The 20286-nt window shown below is 48.5% G+C and overlaps 1 protein-coding gene across 1 annotated transcript; it reads right to left on the reverse strand.

The window, feature by feature from the left end:
• Nucleotides 1–1904: 1904 nt before the first annotated feature.
• DBT (dihydrolipoamide branched chain transacylase E2) lies at nucleotides 1905–18997 on the reverse strand. Its single transcript, XM_070395815.1, has 11 exons — nucleotides 18934–18997; nucleotides 17518–17641; nucleotides 14180–14255; nucleotides 12771–12952; nucleotides 11219–11340; nucleotides 9384–9600; nucleotides 8553–8719; nucleotides 6827–6904; nucleotides 5424–5615; nucleotides 5242–5313; nucleotides 1905–3336 (listed from the first exon to the last, which is right to left on the reverse strand). Exons 1-11 carry the CDS (start codon nucleotides 18982–18984, stop codon nucleotides 3169–3171), a joined length of 1449 nt encoding a protein of 482 aa, XP_070251916.1. The 5' UTR covers nucleotides 18985–18997; the 3' UTR covers nucleotides 1905–3168.
• Nucleotides 18998–20286: the final 1289 nt, after the last annotated feature.

A 20286-nucleotide genomic window follows, 5' to 3' on the forward strand; every position in this document is an offset into this window, starting at 1 on the left:
TATAATATTTTTAAGAAATGGGAATGCCTTGCATTTACATATCCATGTTTCTAATATTCACCAGCTTATGAGGGGAACGAGTGCTATAAGTGACTGGCGGTTTGAAAAAATCAGGCCCCTCTGTGACAGCTTGTCCTGCGCTGTCCGAGCAGCACTGGAGCCGAGCAGCCCTTCTAGTCCTGCGCCAGGGACACAGGGGCCACGGCCGGGTCACGTGCCATCGGAAGCCCCTGGTCCGCAGCCTTGAGAGTGCGGTGCCCGGCCCGGGCCTGCTCTCGGTCCCCCTGGAACAGCTAATGTCCCCAATCGCCTGATTTACATGCGTCCCTGCAGGTGGACTTAACTGGGTCGCACCTGCCATCCGCGTCACTGGCCTCTGCTCCCGCAGTTGGCACTCTGGCTGCATTTTTCCAGGAAATTAAATTGCTAGGTTTTTCCAGTTGGTTGCACTCTTGTGACTCCTGTACAGACTTTACAGCCTTGATTTTTTTAAATATTCTTTTTAAATCACATTTTTCGAACTACTATCCTGCTTAGGACTTCCCTCTCCGTGTTTTTAGAACCGTTTCTCCGTATGTGGAGCATATTCAGGACCTTCTTGCAGGAAACTGTGTGAAGCAGAGGTGAAGGGTGCTGCCTCCTCCACAGGCTGAGACGAGGGTGACCCTTCTTGGACTGTCCCGACTCTCCCCAGATCTAACTAAATCCTGCCCCGTTTGCATCGCTCTGCTGGCTGTCAGGCCGCCCACAGCCGCCCCACGCCCTGCCTGCTGACCGCCTCTTGGTGCTGAGGAGCAGCCGAGGGAGGGAGGGAAGGCCTTTTGAACAGTTGCAGTTGTGCTCATCACGCGTCTGATGTTTCTGTGGCTCTGATCTGGGCCGTCTCCAGCGTCCCCTGCTCAGCGAGGGCGAGTGGCCTGCCTTCTCCCCGGGGCCACCAGCATGTGCGTCGGCGTGTGGCCGGGCCCTGTGCTCGGTCCTGGGGCTGCCTCGCCTCGGGATCGATCCATCTCCGCTGCATTCTGAGCTGGCAGACCTCCAGGCGTGTGTTCCCTTAGATCGGCGGTTCTCAACCTGTGGGACGCCAACCTGTGGGTCTCGACCCCTTTGGGGGTCGAACGACCCTTTCACAGGGGTCGCCTAAGACCATCGGAAAACACATATATAATTACATATTGTTTTTGTGATTAATCACTATGCTTTAATTATGTTCAATTTGCAACAATGAAAATACATCCTGCATATCAGATATTTACATGATGATTCATAATAGTAGCAAAATTACAGTTATGAAGTAGCAATGAAAATAATTTTATGGTTGGGGGTCACCACAACATGAGGAACTGTATTGAAGGGTCGCGGCATTAGGAAGGTTGAGAACCACTGCCTTAGATGGTGGTGCGTCCGACAACGTAAATAAGCCCTCCGGTCACTTCGATGGGGGAAGGAGAACATGAGCCATGTCGGGTTCGGCACCAACTATTCAGAGTTGGCTGCCCCCTTTGTCCTCAGACGTCAGCACAGAGGCCCACTCTGGCTTCTCCCCTTAATGTCAACCTCTAGGAATACAGCAAAGCCTTGCGGGCCCACCGCCCACCCGATGCTGCTCCTGGCCTGGTATACAGTAGCCATGTAATATTGAAATGTATAATAAACACACACAATAGAATACTTTGCAGCCATTTAAATGTATGATAATGTAGACGTGTTTATTGACATCTAAAGTTACCTATATGTTAAATTTAAAAAAATTATAAAATAGTATAGTATGACCCCATTTTTATAAAAAGAATTGCTGTGTATATAGATACATTGTTAACATGTTCATAGTGGTAGGATTATGGATGCTTTATTTTCTTTGCAACTCTTCATATTATCTGAATTTAAAATATAACAACATTCAGTTGATTCATTATTTTTCTTTATTATTTATTGATTTTTAGAGAGAGGAAGGGGGAAAGAGAGAGAGGGAAACATCGATTTGTTCCACTGACTTATGCATTCATTGGTTGCCTCTTACATGTACCCTGACCGGGATTGAACCCACAACCTTGGTGTATGGGGACAACGCTCCAACCAACAGAGCTCCCTGGCCAGGGCCGAGCTATTGTTTTCTAATTTAAACATTACTTCCATTATTAACATGTACAATCAAGTACATGTTAAAACAATTTTTTTCTAACATGTAACACTTGGAAGTTTTTTAGACATTTGAAACAACTAAATTTCTGAGTCAAATCACAATGTTGGATTGTATTCATCATGCTATTTCTGATTAGAGTGGGCCACTACCACAAGATATCTTCATTTCTATATGAAATTTGTTATTTTATTTTAATGTCCATAATTACCCATTTGACTCCTCTCTCTCTTTTTCTTTTTTTAAATATTTTTTATTTCAGAGAGGAAGGGAGAGGGAGAGAGAAAAACATCAATGATGAGAGAGAATCATCAATCGGCTGCCTCCTGTATGCCCTACACTGGGACTGCAACCTGGGCATGTATCCTGACTGGGGTTGAACCATGACCTTCTGGTTCGTAAGTCGACACTCAACCACTGAGCCAAACCAATTGGATGGCTCTCTCTCTTCACAGGTTATAAAATGTAACTGGGCATTAAGATCCACTTACAATCTCCCCCTTTAAAAGATACTAATTTACATAAATAAGGCATTGACAACGATGACCTTTGCACAGTAACATACCCCTGGGTATCTTAGATCCAAAGTATAATTGCACTTAGTTTATACAGCAATTGCATTACTGTGGGGAATGGAAGCTATTTTTGTACACAGTCCTTTTCCCTACTTAGTGTAATCAAAAAGTTTCACTGAGTCAGTTTAAGAGAAAAGAAGGAATAGGGCAGACACTATCTATGGCTACCTGTCTTCTAGGGACACGAATTGTGTTCTTGGCAGTTTCAATCCATTGACACAGCGGCCTCAGCACCATTAAGAACTAACACCATGACCTATACAATGTGACTACAGCCGCGGAAGAACCAGCCCACTGTTCCTCGCTTGCAGGAGAGGGTATCGGAGCAGGGGTAAGCGTGGCGCCTCAGAATTTAATCATCCAACACAACGGGCACGACACGGACTGTCGGGGGGGGCGGCACAGCGAGGCCCTATTCTCTTTGGAAGCTCCAACAGCTGGGACGTCCGGTCTTCACTTCAGGTCCAGCAGCATGGACGCTGGGTTTTCCAAGTAGGACTTCCACAGGTTGGAGAAGCGCGACATGGTGGCCCCGTCGATGACTCTGTGATCGGCCGACCAGCTCACGTTCATGATCTGCGCCTTATACACGTCTCCCTTCTGGTTGAACCGAGGAAGGGCCTGGAAACGCAGAAAGAGGGAGTCAGCCTCCGCCGCGCAGAGCAGGAGCTGGAGCAGGAGACCGGAGAGACTGCGCGCCCCCCTCCTCTCGGAGCAGGGAGGCCTCCCAGGGCTCTGGAAACGCCATCCTGCTGGCCTCCCCCTGAGGACGAGCCTCCAGTCTCAGCTCCCCCATGGCAGCTGGTCCCGGGACTTCCATACCCACAGCGAAACAACTAAATTTCTGAGTCAAATCACAATGTTGGATTGTATTCATCATGCTATTCTCAGATTTCAGCTACCGAACCCGCGTTTACTGAGCACCTGCTACGTACCAGGCCCCTTCTAGACTCTGGGGATGGAGCAGTGAACAGAACAAGTAACCCTTCCCTCGTGGAGTGAGCATTTTAATGGGGAGAGACAGACAGGAAAAACAAGTGAAATAAACAGAGGGTCAGACTGTGAAAAGCGCAGAAGAAAAAGCGGAGCAGTTGGCAGGGGGACAGCGTGTAGAGAGCAGAGGGGAGGGGCATCTTTTTGGACGGGGTGGGCAGGGGGAGCCTCGCCACGCGGGCCACCTCACCAGCAGTGGGGGCCCCGCCATGTGGATGCCGAGACAGAGACTGCGGGAGGAGGGAGGAGGGCGGGAGGCCAGCAGGGGCAGGGCGGCCGCGCCTGGGCTCGTGAAGGTGGAAGAGGTCCCGTACGGAGCACGCTGTTCACAGCCACTGTTCTCAGTCTGTCCTTGGTAAAGGACCTATATTTTCCCCAAATTTCTAGCCCACTGACGGCTATTTAAAAGCGAATGACTTAAAAAATGAAATAAAAAAAGCAGAAAGGTACTTTTGAAATCCTAAAGGTCAACATTGAGGTTGATGTAGTGATAATAACACGCAATAATGGTGGCACACAAACGCCATCCAGGACCTTAGAGTTTTACCTCTGGGGGTTCTGGACCCCGAGTTAATAGGGATGCCCAGCCCCACCCCCCAAATTCTAATTCAGTTGGTATGGGATGAGCTTGGACATTTAAAAAAAAAGGAAAAACCCCCATGACTCACTTGTAGCCAGGTTAACAACCCTTGAAACCCTTACTCCTTGGCATTCTGAAGCAAGGCACTGTGGGAGAAGCAGATGGCTTATCTGTGATTCTCCATAAAGACTCGCAGTGGGAGCCGTGGGACCCTCAGGGGCGGACCCCAGGTGGACCCACAGCGGGGGGCCCAAAGGGGCGGACCCATAGGGGAGGACTCACAGGGGCACAGTCAGGTCACCACCCTCCCTACAGAGGCCGCTGGGATCGCTGGCCGGGCCATCAGGAAGAAACAACTGCTCACCCCGCTGAGCATTGCACTCAACCCTGCAAAGTGAGGGAAACCTCAGAAATGGTTACTCTTGTCCTAGCTGGTGTGGCTCAGTGGATAGAGTGTCGGCCTGCAGACTGAAGGGTCCCAGGTTCGATTCCCGTCAAGGGCACATGCCTGGATTGTGGGCTCGATCCCCAGTGGGGGGCGTGCAGGAGGCAGCTGATCAATGATTCTCATCATTGATGCTTCTCTCTCTCTCTCTCCCTTTCCCTTCCTCTCTGGAATCAATAATAATAATAACAGCTGAAACCGGTTTGGCTCAGTGGATAGAGCGTCGGCCTGCGGACTGAAAAGTCCCAGGTTCGATTCCGGTCAGGGGCATGTACCTGGGTTGCGGGCACATCCCCAGTAGGGGGTGTGCAGGAGGCAGCTGATCGATGTTTCTCTCTCATAGATGTTTCTAACTCTCTATCTCTCTCCCTTCCTCTCTGTAAAAAAATCAATAAAATATATATTAAAAAATAAAATAAAATAATAATAATAATAATAAAAAGATTACTCTTGTTTGTGCTCACTCTCCCGACTTGCTTAGACTGTTTCGGTTCTTTCACAAACACACCTTAATTGACCCAAGAGCCCCAATGGCGACTTCGGGCGGCAGGATCACTGCTTTGGCGTAGGTGCCGCCGATCTGAAAAACAAGCGAAGACAGTGGAAACGTTAGGCCTGTGAGGAGCGAGCGGCCCGTGACATTTTAAAACTTTTTTTTGAGTCGGGCCGGTGCGTGTGCGCGGGACTCACGGAGCCGATGTTGGAGAGGGTGAAGGTGCCCCCGGTGAGGTCGGCGGTGCTGAGCTGCCCCGTGGAGCCCAGCTGCTGGAGGCGGTTCAGCTCCGCCGCGATGTCCACCACAGAGCGCGCCTGGACGCTCTTCACGTTCGGGACGATCAGCCCCTGCTCGGTGTCCATGGCCACCCCGATGTTGTGAGACGCCTAAAACAACAACAACAACAACAATAACAATACTACTACTACAGCAGCCTTCTCGTAGCTAGCAGGAGAGGACCACCGCCACTGCCCTATAACAGCTGCCAAACATTACCGCCCCAGAATGGGATGGCTTCAAAGAAATGATTTTTAAAGGATTTCAAGACATTTTTTGAAAAAGGAACTCTTTTTGTCGGTAAGAATATACATTGTTAGTGGAAATGTAAGCTGACACAGGCTTTCTGGCGAACATTTAACAACAATACGTACCAACAGTTACACAAATCTGTTACAGAGATAAAGACAGAAGCATGTAGAGACACACAGGGATGCTGAGTTCAGATTGTCTGCAAATTTGAGACACTGAAAACAACCACAATGTTTACAACAGGTCACTGGCTAAATAAATGGTAATAGAGTATTTACTGACAGGTAATGATGTCCATAATATATTAAATGAAAAAGAAAAAGAGTTTTTATAAAGTTCAAAAGTTAATTAAGCAATATTAAGCAGTATGTGTAATTCCGTGTGTGTGTGTATATGTGTGTGTGTGTGTGTGTGTGTGTGTGTGTGATGTATGTAAAAATAAAATCCTGGAAGGACGCACATCTCAACATGAACAGTTGAGTTGCCCTAGGATCCTGGGATCGGAGACAAACATCATTTCCTTGTCTGAACTCTTTGTAACCAGCCTCTCCTCAATCAGGAAATGGTACTGATCGCCTGGGAAGACTTTAGACACAACCCTCAGAATACCCAAGTCACTTCCTGCTCGTACATTTCTAGTGAGACACACAGGTAAGCATTAGCGTCCCCCAAGAGCCGTCTTAATCAACTTTCACTCCAAACAGAAGAGTTCACTCAAACGGAATTCAAACTTTCCTCACTTCTCTCATTTAAATCACCCTTGTTTTAAGAATCGCAGGAATTCTGTTTTGAGAGAGGTTATTCTTTCTGAGGGAAGGGGTGATGGGATGGGTAGTATGACCCACTGCCTCAACCAAAAGGGCTGAAGAATGCATAGCTGCACAGTATCATTATTAACCAGCAAACCCGCCACAACCACCAGCAGTGAGACTCAGCTTACTGCTTCCTCCCTACCTGTGGTTCTAGTCTAAAACGCTTCACGTTTGCGGGACCCAGACGCCGCTCCCTGACAAGCACACCTGCACCGCGTTCTGTGTAGGCCAAGCACATTCTCACACACACAGCCAACCTTGTAGGTGACCTTCTGGCAGCTCTCGTCCACCGAGGCATTGAGGATGGGGAACTGCAGCAATCCCAGGGAGGCGGCCTGGCAACACAGAGCGAGGTTAGCACTCGGAACTCAGGGGGTGGGGGTGGGGGGCTGCTTATGCCACGTTCCACTGCAAGCCCACACCGCCGGGCAGGTGACTGCCCAGCAAGGTGGAACAGGGTCACCCTGGTGACTTCAGAATAAAAGAGAAAGCAGCCTGTAGCTTGTAAACATCAAGATTTTGTCCCCACAAAATTTTTTTTTAATTTGAAAAGGTTTTTCAAAACAACTACAGGGTGGGACAAAAGTAGGTTTACAGTGGTTTGTATGGAGATAATACAATAATTAATAAATAAGAAACAGTAAACTGTGTTTTGGGTACTCACAACTGCAAACCTGCTTTTGCCCCACCCCACACATGGGCTGGCCAAGTCCCAGGGAAAATGCCTCAATTCTAAGGGATTTCCTCACTCTGGGTAGAGTTCCCGTGAGAGGCAAACCTGTGGTCCCCAGGCAGGAAGCTGTCCCTGTGTGACAAGGACAGTGCTAACGACTTCCCGGGTTGAACTCAAATTGTAACAGCCACAGAAGGCTCACGGAGGAGGCTATACTTGGGATGCAAGTATTTGACCAAGGTGGGAGGGCACACGGCGGTGGATGGTGGCTCAGTCTGATGGAACAGAGGGAGCGACTGAGAGCTCGGACTGGAGAGGGCAGCAGCGCCCCATGGTCGCATCTGAATGCCGCACTCGGGCGTTTAGAAACCATCTTGAAGGCGATGAAGGGGGGCCCGTGGAATGAATTAGGGAGTGATAAGAGTTTGATTTATGGAAGCTCAGCCTCGGTGCAGTGTGGGGAAAGGCTGGTGGAAGTTACACTGCAGTTAGCGATAACCGTATGCATTTTGAGTAAAACAGACCAGAACCGGAAATTTAGGGTCTCGCTTCTCTGGGCCCCCATTTCCTTAAATGGGAGGTGGGGGATGTCAGGGTCATTCTGAGAATTAAGAGAGCTCCCGTGTGCAGCGTGCTTGGCACGGGGTCTGGCACATGTAACAACTTTGTGAGTGGTGGTTCATGTGAGCTACACTGTGGGCTGCTCAAGGTTAGTGGATGGTCTTATTCCCTTTTATACTGGTCCCAAGGCCTAGTACTAGAAACGATTCTCAGGAGCCTCAACGTAAGTTTGCTGAATAAATGGAAGTAAGCCCTGGTCGGTGTGGCTCTGTTGGTTGAGCATCATCCCATGCATCCAAAGGTTGGCGGTTCCATTCCCGGTGGGGGCATATGCCCGGGTTGTGGGCTCGATCCCTGGTAGGGGGCGTGCAGGAGGCAGCTGATCGATGGTCCTCTTATCGGTGTTTCTCTCTCTCTCTCCCTTCCTCTCTCTAAAATCAATAAAAACATATATTTTTAAAAAAATGGAAGTAAATATATGTCAGTGATACACAAGATCAATACCAACTCTCCCTTTTGTTTAAACAGAGCTTCGCTGGAGTGGTCCTTACAGAACAAAGGCTTCACCCACTGACAGGACCAGCCGCACCAGCTCCCAGAGGCAAGTGGGTGACAACAGGGCACGTTCTTCTAGGTGATCTGGTGAGAAGTCGTATTTTTATTCAAACCCACAGTGAACACGTTCAGTATTTGGAAAAGAGCATTTAAATGCCCTACTCCACCCTTGCTGGCAATGAATGGAACCTCACCTTTATGAAGAAGGGCATAAAGGAGAGTTTAATTCCACGAGCGGAAGCAACGGGTTTCAGTTCTTCTCGCAGCTTCACCAGCTCGGTGAGGTCGACCTCATCACAATACCCAAAGTGCGGGATCTTCAGGGCTGCGGTCATGGTCTTGACCATCGCTTTCCGAAAGCCTGGAAAACAGTATATTTTCAATTGTTAAATCCTTTAATCCTTCTCCTTTTAACCTAAAATAGAAGGTTAATGTTGTTTACTCTCAATTACATTCCTCCCCACGCCATTATGTAGTTCAAAAGCCACGAGTTTCAGTGCCGAAGCCCCGAATGCCGCACAACCCCCGGTGCCAAGTTCAATAACACAACAGGTGGCCGCTTGCAAGGCTGTGTGTGCAGATAACTCTATAGGCTGCAGGCCAGGATCCACCAGCGGCTTTCCTGCAATATCCCTCTTCAGGAAGTTATCATCCTACGTGTTCATAAACAACAAGTCAGACGGAATTACTTTGAGAGCTAACAAAAAATAATGAATATTTAAAATACCTGGAGACTTCAAACTGAACAGTTATTCGTTTACACATTCATATTCCAAGAAACTGGCTAACACGTTACTTACTCTTCAGAAATTAACAGTATAAATTGGGAAAACTGTTATTTCATCATTAAAAATAAATTGTATGCTGAACTTGAACTTTGCCTGCAGTAAGAATTACAAACACCATGTTATTTAAAAATAAATAAAATTTTAAAAAAATCAAAATACCCTATTATATGCATGGACCTAAGGAGGCAGCTGCTCCCCAATAGATTACACTGTTATCGGCAGTACCGTTACTGTTACCTGTTATGGGCTCTGTTCTGTCCTGGCCTGTGAATACCACAGGTTTTGCTACTGGGGTAGGAAGAGGTTTGTCTTTTGGTTTCGGTGGAGGTGGCATAATTTCGGCTTTTGGTGAAGGAGGTAATATAGCTCCTGTCTGCTTCTCCAAAAAGTTGAGAATATCTTCTTTGAGTATTCTGCCATCTTTTCCTGAGCCAACAACTTCACTCAGCTTAATCTAAAAAAGGATATACTTAATGTGAAAAATAAAACCACCTGAAAATAAATAAATCCATCATGAAGGTCGCTAAGTGGAATTCAATGCATTGTAGGTAAAAAAAAAAAGAGTACCTCTGCCCAATAAGTTAGCATAAGGAAGTAACATTTTCATTATCTTAACAGAGCGCGACAAGAACAGCGCCCTCCTAAGTCTTCACGTTACTTGTCCACCAGGTAACCATGTGGTATTTACGTCGTAGATAACCCATACCTGTGTATGAAAACTTACATTTTTAAACAATCGACTCTTCTTAAATTTCTTGCATGATCCTTAATTGATTTTTTCTATTTTTAGAAACTACAGAGAAGAACTGAGGTCACTTGATGCTCTTAATGATCTAGTGTTCCATGATTATCTCTATATTGTTATGCTAAATGGTCTTCATATTTGAATGCATTTAATGGCGAATAAGTGGCCATGAAGGCTCTGTACCATAACTTATGTAGGCATCTCCCTGATTTGAACACAAGCGCTTGCTAGTTTTTGGCTATAAAGTATGTGAAGGAATACGCCCTGGATTCTTCCGCGGGCTAGCTTCTGGAACAACCGTCGGATAACTGCTGAAGGGATGTGAACACTTCAGTGACTCTTCTACTTCCAGAAAGTATACATTTGTTTTTCCCACTGGAACTTAGTTACTTCTCTCAAAAACAGACCAACAAAACACCTGCCCGTGGGCACACTGGGAAGAGCTCGGGCCCTGAGAGGAGGCAGATCTGGGTCCAAGGCCCCAATTCAACTCCCTCCTTGATTTCAGGCAACTTCATCAACTCTGCCCTCCCACATCTGCAAAATGGGGACAGTCCGAACCCCCTCCGGGGCTACAGTGGGGGTCAGTGTACAGCGTCTGGCTCAGGTCTCCTATGAGGAAAGCAGTCAGTGGAGACCGGGAGACGGACTTCAGAATCCTGGCTCCACCACGGCTCTGTGACCTTGGGCCAGTTTCCTGACCTCCTATCTTATCTCACAGAGCTGTGAAGATTAAATGAAACACCGTGTAAATTCTTATTGCCCGCCCGGGAGCCACCTTCCCGGGAGGTTAGGCACCAAGGACAGGCTGATGAGAGGAATTCCAAAGGCCAGCCTCCTTGACTCAGTTCTGGGGTTCTCCCCACCTCCCTGGGATCAGGGCACATCCTGGAGACCCATCTTTGCCTGGCCCACTGCCCGCCTCTTCCCTCCCCTATGCTCATGCCCAGTAAAGGTGCTCACTCTTTCAATCAATCAATCAATCAATCAATCAATCATCACATCCCCAATCCTTGTCTCAATCTCTGCTCCTAGGGCACCTGACCTAAGACACGAGTATTTACAAGAGCTGCATCAATGGTGGCCCTGATGTTATCAGCTCTAAGAAAGCACAGTAAAGCACACTCCTCAATCAGGAGAAGTAATGAGTTCCCAATGGTTTTCTCATTTCTCACGAGTGCCTTCACGCAACTACCACTTTTTGGTAACAGACATTCCCATGTTTTCTCCCACCCCAACTGGAGCCATCTCATCTGGACAGCCGGCTAGTTCTCAGATGCAAGCACACGCTCTCTGTGTCTCACGTTTACACGTTAAGAAAACGTACGTTGTTCTCCATGGCCAGGCGGCGCACCGCCGGGGTGGCCAGCGTCTTGTGCCCTTTTATCTCCTGGTGAGTGTGCTCGTCATGGGACACGGCGGGCGTTTCCACCACATCCTCCTCGGAATCTGGTAACAAGGTACATGTTTACTCTTCAGCTGAGGATATATACATAGATTCTACATGATAGACAAAAGGCGTAATAGTCGGGCTACTTCAGAAAGGAAAACAAACAGGAGAGTGTGGGGGTACTGGTATCTGGTGGTTCATGGTTCTTGTACCTGGTATTCACTTCATTTCTGTTGAAATCACATAGCCAGCTACCAGTTAAAAAATGAGAGCTTCTTCCATAAATTTCAAAACATGTTGTATTTTAAACACTTTCCTAATAAATTTCTTTTATAAGTCGCGTGACATAAGGATCAGGTGGGAGGTAAATTACACGGAAGGATCATGTAAAGTCTGGGACCAGCCTAAATGCTTTCCCGAGATGACACAGCATTGAAATGTTCCTCTGCTTTGAACACTGATGTGTGAAGAGTGGTGATTTCTGAGTAGCGGGAGCATGTTTTCATTTTCTTATTTTTGGTTTTCTTATCTCATAACTTTCTCTAATGCAGCGTCCTGCTTTGATAACAGAAACTAAATAAATGACGAAAGGCTTCAATAAGCTACCGCCCAGGTTTGGAGGGAGCCGGTCACGGTGCTGGACTCAGGACATCCCAGGTCTAAACTGGGCTGTCACTGCCTTTGGGTTGGGTTTAGTTCCTACATCGGTCCAACAGAATTACTCACGTGTAAGGATAAGAAACCTGTGTGAAACCTGACAGATGACGAAGTGACTGCATTAGTATTACACTCTTGCACAGCCCGCAGGGCCTCTGTGTCTCAGGCACCCATGGGACTTCTGCCTCTCACTGCGGACCTGTCCGAACCCCAGTGCTCCCTCCAGGTTGCGGGCGAGGGCTGCCTCACAGACGGGTCCCCGCCAGCCTCTGATACAGCGCTGTTTCCGGGGAGACAGAGCCCTGGGCTTCGGGGAAGGCAGCCAGCTGTGCGCCCCATGGCACCAGCCTGGTGCCCGTTTCCCTGGAGCGCTCTCATCTGGAATCCCTGTCAGTGCACTGATGGTGAGACCCCTGGCCGCTGCTTCTTCGCATGCGGGTCTCCGCACTGCTCCTCCGGCTTTTCCTCCTTTTCTCTCCTGCGTCTCCTCTCCAGGAAGCCTGGCTTTCACAGCCATCAGCACGAGTGCTGTTCTGTGCCGTATCCTCGGCACACAGAGCCATCCCACTGTGCACACTACACCTTTTGTTAGCAGTGACCAGTGTCCTGGATCTTTCATTGTTGCTTCTGTGACCACTATGGTTTCCAGAAGCCTGACCACCAGGTCACTGTTATTGTCCATGTAGTTACCATGGCGACTGGTCAAAAGATAATCATGCATCACTGAGGACCTTTCTATTTCCCTGACTTCCTGTAAGTTATTAAAAATAAACATCCCTTTTGATTGGTACTCAAGGATCAACTTGGCAAACAGGGACACGCACTTCAGTACCTTTTAAAGCTTCTGTTTCTATGTCGACGAGTGGCTTCCCCACATAGGCCGTGTCCTCTAAGTTATAGTACAGTTTCTTAATGACGCCATCGTAACGACTGGTGATGGTAACAGAAGCTTTGTCGCTCTGAACTTCACAGATGCTGTCGAACTGAGACACGGTGTCTCCTTCCTTCACGAACCTACAAGAAACAGGTGTCAGACCTGCCGTGTGACCAAGTGCCGAGCAGCCTGCACTGCTGACGCCACGCTGAGTCAGGTCCTATCCACCCTGGCTAGCAGTGAGTCCCAGAGGTGCACCAAAGAATGTTCCAGAAAAGACCATCAGGGTTTCCAGAACCTCTCTGGTGTTATCTCCAATACCAACTTTTTAAAACCATTCATAGATCTGCAATCTGAAAATTTAATTAAACTTTCAGATTTTCTGCTCCACCCACTCCTTGGAAAAAGTTCTAAAAAAGTATTTTAAATGTGTGTGTGTATGTGTTTTTTCCTTTCATTGTTTTATATTAGCCTGTATCAAACTTTAAGGGGTGCCCATTATTTCTAGAATTAGATTGAAAAACTGATGTCCCCAGCACACACCTTCGTAATTTCATGAATTTTGGCTTGAGTTCTCTTCTAGAATTATTGCTGCCTGTCCTTTTATATCGGTCCCTTTATCCCATAACTGTTTTAAGTGTGCTTTACCAAACAGAGCAGGGAGAATGAGACCAACCTCAAATACTGCATGTGATTCTGAGTTTAATACCATTCTTTTTTTAAAATGTTTAATTTATTATTTTTTCTTTATTGATTAAGTTATTACATATGTGTCCCTATCCCCCCATTGCCTCCCCACCACCCGCACTCATGCCCTCCCCCCCCGGTGTCTGCGGCCATTGGTTATGCTTATGTCTAATACCACTCTTGACGTATCTAGCACATTCCTGACATTTTGCATTAATTCTTCACTAACATCACTATTGTTCAGTCATTCTTATGCCTTGTCTTCCTGTCCTAACCAGGTCTCAGTCCACATAACACGCCACCCGTGACAGGGACAGGAGGTGTGAGAGCACCTATGGGGCTTTCCCTCCCAGACAGTGAGGGCCCTGGGATTCCGCCCCTCCGGAAAGGCAGCAAGTGCACTGACACACGTCATCCCTTAGGGGTGAACTTCTCTGCTTTTAGCTGAAACGAGGGGTGGGCTGTGAAAGTCTTTAAAAAGAGGAGAAGATGATGCTTAAGACACTGCCCAGAATAAGACGCAGTGATGTGTGAACTGGCTCACCAGCATGCTGACACCAGCAGCTCGTTCCACCCACTCCTTTGGGAGGTGATAGCAAGTTTCTCCATTTAAATAGAACCTACTTATTTTCACTCTGGTTATCTTAAGATGGACTTAAACCTTCTTCACAATAACTTACCATTCTTTGACAGTTACTTCTCTGATGCCTTCTCCGATGTCTGAGAGTTTGAACTGGACAATCTGTCCCCGTTGACCTTCAAAGACAAATGAGAAGTAATCTCCTTAAACATGTCACATGTTGTTAGGAGATGCTTTTACACCTAAAATTAGAAAATATTCTCCAGCAGAGGCAGAATTGATTTCATTTTACAGATAAAAATTTCACAATTTTTAACAGCATCATCATCACTCATAGCCATCAAACATTCAAATAAGTTCATCGATGCCACCGACCCACCGCCACCGCCGCCACAGATCTCCCACTTCCCAGCTTCCAAAGCCATGTTCTGTTACAGGGGATGTAAACAGACTGTGAAACATGGCGTGTATTAGGGAGACCCCAGCGCATCCCCTGCTTCACGTTACGAAGCTGTAATAACCACCAACAGCCTGCTCCCAGGTCTCTGTTGATCTTGTATTTTGGCTTCATATTTTCATTCTTAGTGGCTAAAGATCGGGCAGACCCCCACACAGACAACTCGATGGGAGATTCTTATTTGCCCAAACTATGTTCTGCCAACTTATCATTCAATTTGAGCCTTTTCCTTCCACTTTCCACTTTTTACCCCTTTCCAAAGATCTACCCCCTTTTTATAACACTTGGATGCCAATGAAACTTTATGGTAATTATTCCCAAGAAAGTCAGTATGTTTGGTTAGCAAATGCTCTGAACTGATTTGAGAATGTGCCTCTATTTTTAGACTGCTAATAGCTACAACTGCTCATAAAATACACAAACAGCTGATAAAGGAGCTCATTTTTCTTTAATAAATATGAGGAGGTGAGTGAGTAGTAAAGACATGTGTCTTCGATGTGAGGTCTCAGAGCCTGTTTCCATTCTAGGAAGCGGCCCTCTCGCGGCCTGCTGCTCATTTCAACGGGAACCTTTCGGGAACAGTTTGCACTAAGTACCCAAAGCCTTAAAAAAAAGGCCCACGACTTTGAGCCAGCAACTCTAGTTGGAAGCCTTTTTTTGCCCGAGGACATAGAGGCACACAGAGGTCAGTGCTCAAGAACAGTTACCATGGAGACCGGGACCCAACCTGAGTGACTAAAACGTGACAAGGAAATGCACAATGACACCTCTATGCAAAGCCAGGTTATGCAAGGAACACGATGAGCCCACAGCATGTGCAAGAGCATGGAAATGTGACAACATCGTTCGCGAACGGCCAACAGTTCCGTGCGCCTGAGGCCAGGACCTGTGGGGAGAAATCAGCCCAGACTTTAAAAGGCTTTGTGTGCCAGGCGGAGGTGAGGTGTTTGAAGTTTATCCTACAGGTAATCAGGGGCCAGTGAGGGTTCGTCTGTTTCACCGTTCCTAAAATCTACGCTGGCTTGTGACTTGCTTTCACCTATAGAATATAGCAGAAGTGAAAGTGTGTAAATTATTTTTTAAAATATATATATTTTTATTGATTTCAGAGAGGAAGGGAGAGGGAGAGAGAGAGATAGAAAAATCAATGATGAGAGAGAATCATGGACCGGCTGCCTCCTGCATGCCCCCTACTGGGGATGGAGCCTGAAACCTGGGCCTGTGCCCTGACCAGGAATCAAACCGTGACCTCCTAGTTCAACGCTCAACCACTGAGCCACACCGGCCGGGCGAAAGTGTGTAAATTCTGGAGCCGAGGCCTCAGAGGACCTCACCCTCATAGCTCTCCCTTGTCCCTCTTGGAAGGCAGCCGACCTAACCTGGCGGAGTATGAGAGGCCAGGGGTGGAGCAATGCGATGTCCCAGCCGGAAACCAATACTAATCGTTAGACGTGTGAGGGAGAGCGTCCTGGACCCTCCAGCCCAGGTGCGGCTCTAGCCAGTCACATCAGTGAGCCGGGCCGACGCCCAGGACCCTGACAGATAATAAATCATGTCGCTTCAAGCCGCTCCGAGGACGGCTGCTACTCAGCAGTGGTTTCCTGCCAGGGAGTCCCCGCGGCCATCTCAGGCTGTAGCTCTAGGTCTACAATGTTAGGAGACAATTGTCTCCAGCAGGAGTGTGGCGGAGAGAGACGGGAAGGGGCGGCAGGGAAGGCGGTTAGGAGGCTACTGCAGGTGAAGAAGCTGAAGGACGGAGCTTAACAGATTTATACATGTTTGAAGCTGCCTGAAAAGGAGAAGACAAGTTTAAGAAACACATAAGCTGTAAAATGAATGGATCACAGTCATCAGTTTGAGGTGAGAAAGGAATCAGGCTCTAGGCTTCCAGCTTAGCTACTTACTAAGCTGGGGACTAAAGAAGAAAGCGTATCCCAAGCACCGAGAGCAGTGCCTGGCACACAGTAGGTGCTCAGTAAATATCTGTGTTGCATGAACTGATTCTCACGCCAACACAAAGGGGCAGATACTGTGACTACTCCCACTGTCCAGGTGACACCAAGTCACCTGCTTGACATTACACAGCCAGCAGCTGGTAGGCCACGAACCTAGAGCTCATAACTGCCTGCACTGGAGCTTCAATGGCCTCTATTCTCTCACCAAAGACCGACTTTTGAAAATAAAAATCTTAAAAAAAAACAAACGGTGACAGTAGGTTCACATATCTTAGGGTGTTGTGGCAGATGGCGTGTCAGAGGCACGGAAGGACTGACCGTCCTCAGGGGGGTCTGCCAGGAACCCCCCTGCTTTTCACTGCTAGCACAGACCCAGGTGCCCACATCTGGCACAAGGGTAAGGACACAACAGAAGTCCAGGGTTCTTTACCAGGTTTCTAAAGAGAACGTCAGAAAATAGAGTTTAGTGTCCTCGCAAATCTAATCCTGAAAGCCTTGAGTTCTTCAGAGGGGGTAGAAAATGTGGGGGCGGGGGGGGGGGTAATTAAATGGTAAAAGCAGGGAACTTTGTATCTAGGAGCACCTCCGGCTGGTTTCATCCCACCATCCACCAGGACAGATGAAGTCCTCCAACCACCAACACGGCAGGGAGTACAAGGGCACAAACTATTCTATCAGGCGATCAAGTCACATTTCCCTGGACTGCGGACAGTCTATCCACGCTGACTGTTGCACACAGATGAGCCAGGTGATAAAGACAAGATGGCCCAAGACAACCCATTCCCAACTCCATGAAGACACACATATCAAGGGAAAGTGTGTGAAAGGGGAGTGGGGGAGAAGTAGGGTGCAAAGATAATTAAAAAAAAAGAAGGATAAATGTGGGGAGAGCAAGGAGGGCCAGGCTAGGAAGGAAAGGTCCACTTGAAAAAGAAAACAAACTCTGCTAAGTCTACAATCACTTAAGATAAAGTGCTGAGTAAGATACAAAACGTTCTCTCGCGTGGCTATGGTGGTCACACTCACCAGCAGTTGTTTTCAGCGGTCGGTGCGGATGGCTAGCCTTGAAGGAAGGGTGGCCGAAGAAACACACATATTTGGGTTTCAAAGCACGAACATCACTCCGTGTCTGAAAGTAGCGAACGCAAACCTAGCGACCAGAAGACCAAAAGGAAAAGCCCTGTTACGTGATCTTTACGGCTTTCCTCTCTAAGTATAGACGGGATTTCACGTCCATTCTAACAGTGGAATGACCGTTACTACTGCATAAACGACCTGAAATGATCTAGGCCCCAGTCAGACACCGGACATCAAGTGGCAGGAAGAAGAAGATCGGGGAGCGGCTGCCGGGGAAGTCGAGGGTGGGGAAGCTCTCAGGGGAGCGAGGTCCGAACCTCGTCGGTCAGGTGCTGCTGGGGACGGCTGGCTGGCTTCTCCCCGGTACCTCCTACTTCTCTTTCACAAAGCTCAGGTTATGCAATGTCCTCTGGGAACTCCGGTCTGAACCTGGGACCGTTCCTAGGTGTTCCTGCAGCTGTAGGATCTGTCCATGCATCGCACGCCTTACGCTGTGCTGTAACTGCTTGTCTACAGCCTATCCCTGTCTCTCTGTCTGTCTGTCTGTCCTCCACCACAGCTGTGATTAACCTCTGTGCGGGCAGGGATGGTGTCGGTCTTATTCATATTTGCATCCTGGATGCCTAGCACCGGACCTGGTCCGTAGCGGGTTCTCGAAAGGCTTTGTAAGATTAGGGGTCGCCCGCTGTAGGAAGCTCTGGGGGAGAGGGTTAGGGCAGAGTAGGAACTGAATACAAACCACATGAAACACTATGATGACGGGATGTTCACTGCTTAGTGCTAAAACACCGAGTGACAGTGGGGAATGGCAGGGTGATGGTGGTGGGTCGCAGCTGCATGGAGACCAAGGTTGGGAAGACACAGGTGCAGACCTGGGAGGCAAGGACACGCCCCAGGGATGAGGCTGGAGCAGGTGTCTCCGCTGCTCGGGGGCAAGGACCGTGCAGTGATGCTTTGCTCCGAGGGTCTCTTCCTGGACTGCGAGTCCCTTGAGAGCTGGGGTCGTCGTGTCGTGTCTGGCACCCAGTGGGTGCTCCCTGAATGCTCAATGGGGGCATCCCCGGTGCCTGTCCCAGCGCCCGGCACCCAGATGCTGCTCAGCGACAGGCCAGCTGGGCCTCGGGGTGCAGAGGGAGCGGAAGGGCCGCCGAGTCCCGCCAGGTGCGCGCCCAGGTGAGGGAAGGGGATGGGTCTCCAGACCCGTCGGCTCCCACCTTCGGTGCCCTTCGCTCTGCGGGTGTCCCCCCACCTCTCCATCCCGCGTGCCCGGTACGCGCGGCCCTCGGAGGACACACGCACACACCTCCCCCGCAAGACTGTGGACACATCACTCCTCCCCGACCTCAGCCCGCCCGGCCCGCTCACCAGCCGCCCGGCTCTCTGGCTCCAGGTCCGCAGCACGCGCACTGCGGCCATCTTACTCCGGAAACTACAGCGGCGCCGCGATTGGGGGCGTGGCCCCTGCCCGGCCACCTATTGGGATCCGGGAAACGCACCTCCCCCTGAGCGGCCAATGAGAGCGAAGGAGCGGCCCACCGGACAGCCAATCAGGGATGGGGGCGGGGCCGTAGCGACGCCCACTGCGGGGGCGGGGCGGGAGGGGATGCCCGGAGGAGAAAAGCTGGAAGATGGGGAACCAGTGGGAGGAGGGCAGCCCGGTTTCATTTCGCGGACGATGTCGGACGTGTGCACCCACGGTCATCTTTGTAGTCCATGCAGCGGGGTCCGGGGAGGCAGAGTTAAGGGAACACAAAGGAAAGACACTTACCTGGAGGGAGGTGTGTGACCCAGCCCTGAGGATGCGCAGGAAAATAGCTCCGGTCTTCCGCCGGGATTGCAACCGCCTGGATGGTGGGTGCCAGGCTCCGACCCACTGATGGGGTCACAGGCCTGTCCCGACGACTGGCAGCTCTTATCCCAGCGAGCATTCCTGACCATTTGAACTGGCTGTTCAATATTTTTTCATAGAAGATGAACAAGGTTACCCTGATGTCTAAAATAAGCATGTTATTAACATGTTCTTCCCTTCTCAGCACAGGAAATATATGTCACAGACATATGAATCGCATTTATCTGCCTCTTGGACTACAAAGATGACCGTTGGTGCACATTTATTTGCCTCGAATTTAGAACCAGGAAAGAGAAGATCAGAGCTTGCACAGCCAAGTTTCCAGGGTGACATTTGTCTGTTTTTGCCTCTTATCAGGAATGAAAATCTGCACGGAATGTCTAAAGAAATACAGAGAGAGAAAAAAATAACTGGGACAAAGAGAACATTATAAGTCCTCAATTGTGAAGATTAGTGGCTGTGAAACAAAATCTCAGGTATTACACAAATTCAATGTCTAATATTATCTAAACTCACCCTTCTTTATTTGCCTTATTTACCTTTCAGTGTATTTCCCCCTCTCTCTCTCTCACACACACACCTATACACACACACACATGCACGCGTGCACACATGCGGACTACTGTGAGCAATAAATCAAAGTAATTATCTTTAAAAGAAAATCTAACAAAACACTTTATAAGCACTGTTAATATATTTGATAATACTACATGCAAGTGTTACATAAAAACACTTTGAAGTGAATTATTTTATCTCTAGGGTCCCTATACCATCTCTTCCTCTTAATGTCCCTTTATCTCTACCTTCTCCCAATAAAACATCTAGTTTATTTCCTTTCTTTTATCCTCTTTTACCTCAATGGCTTACTG

The sequence above is a fragment of the Myotis yumanensis genome, unplaced genomic scaffold (assembly GCF_028538775.1).
Source record: "Myotis yumanensis isolate MYYU_CA2020_CCGP unplaced genomic scaffold, mMyoYum1.0.hap1 SCAF_17, whole genome shotgun sequence".
Classification (NCBI taxonomy): Eukaryota; Metazoa; Chordata; class Mammalia; order Chiroptera; family Vespertilionidae; genus Myotis; species Myotis yumanensis.

Coding starts and splice junctions, on each gene's coding strand:
- DBT (XM_070395815.1), bottom strand. CDS start 18,984: ATGGCCGCAGTGCGCGTGCTGCGGACCTGGAGCCAGAGAGCCGGGCGG. Junction 17,642..18,933: donor GCCAGAGAGCCGGGCGGCTG/GTGAGCGGGCCG, acceptor TCTGGTCGCTAG/GTTTGCGTTCGCTACTTTCA. Junction 12,953..14,179: donor GAAGTAACTGTCAAAGAATG/GTAAGTTATTGT, acceptor TGTTTCTTGTAG/GTTCGTGAAGGAAGGAGACA.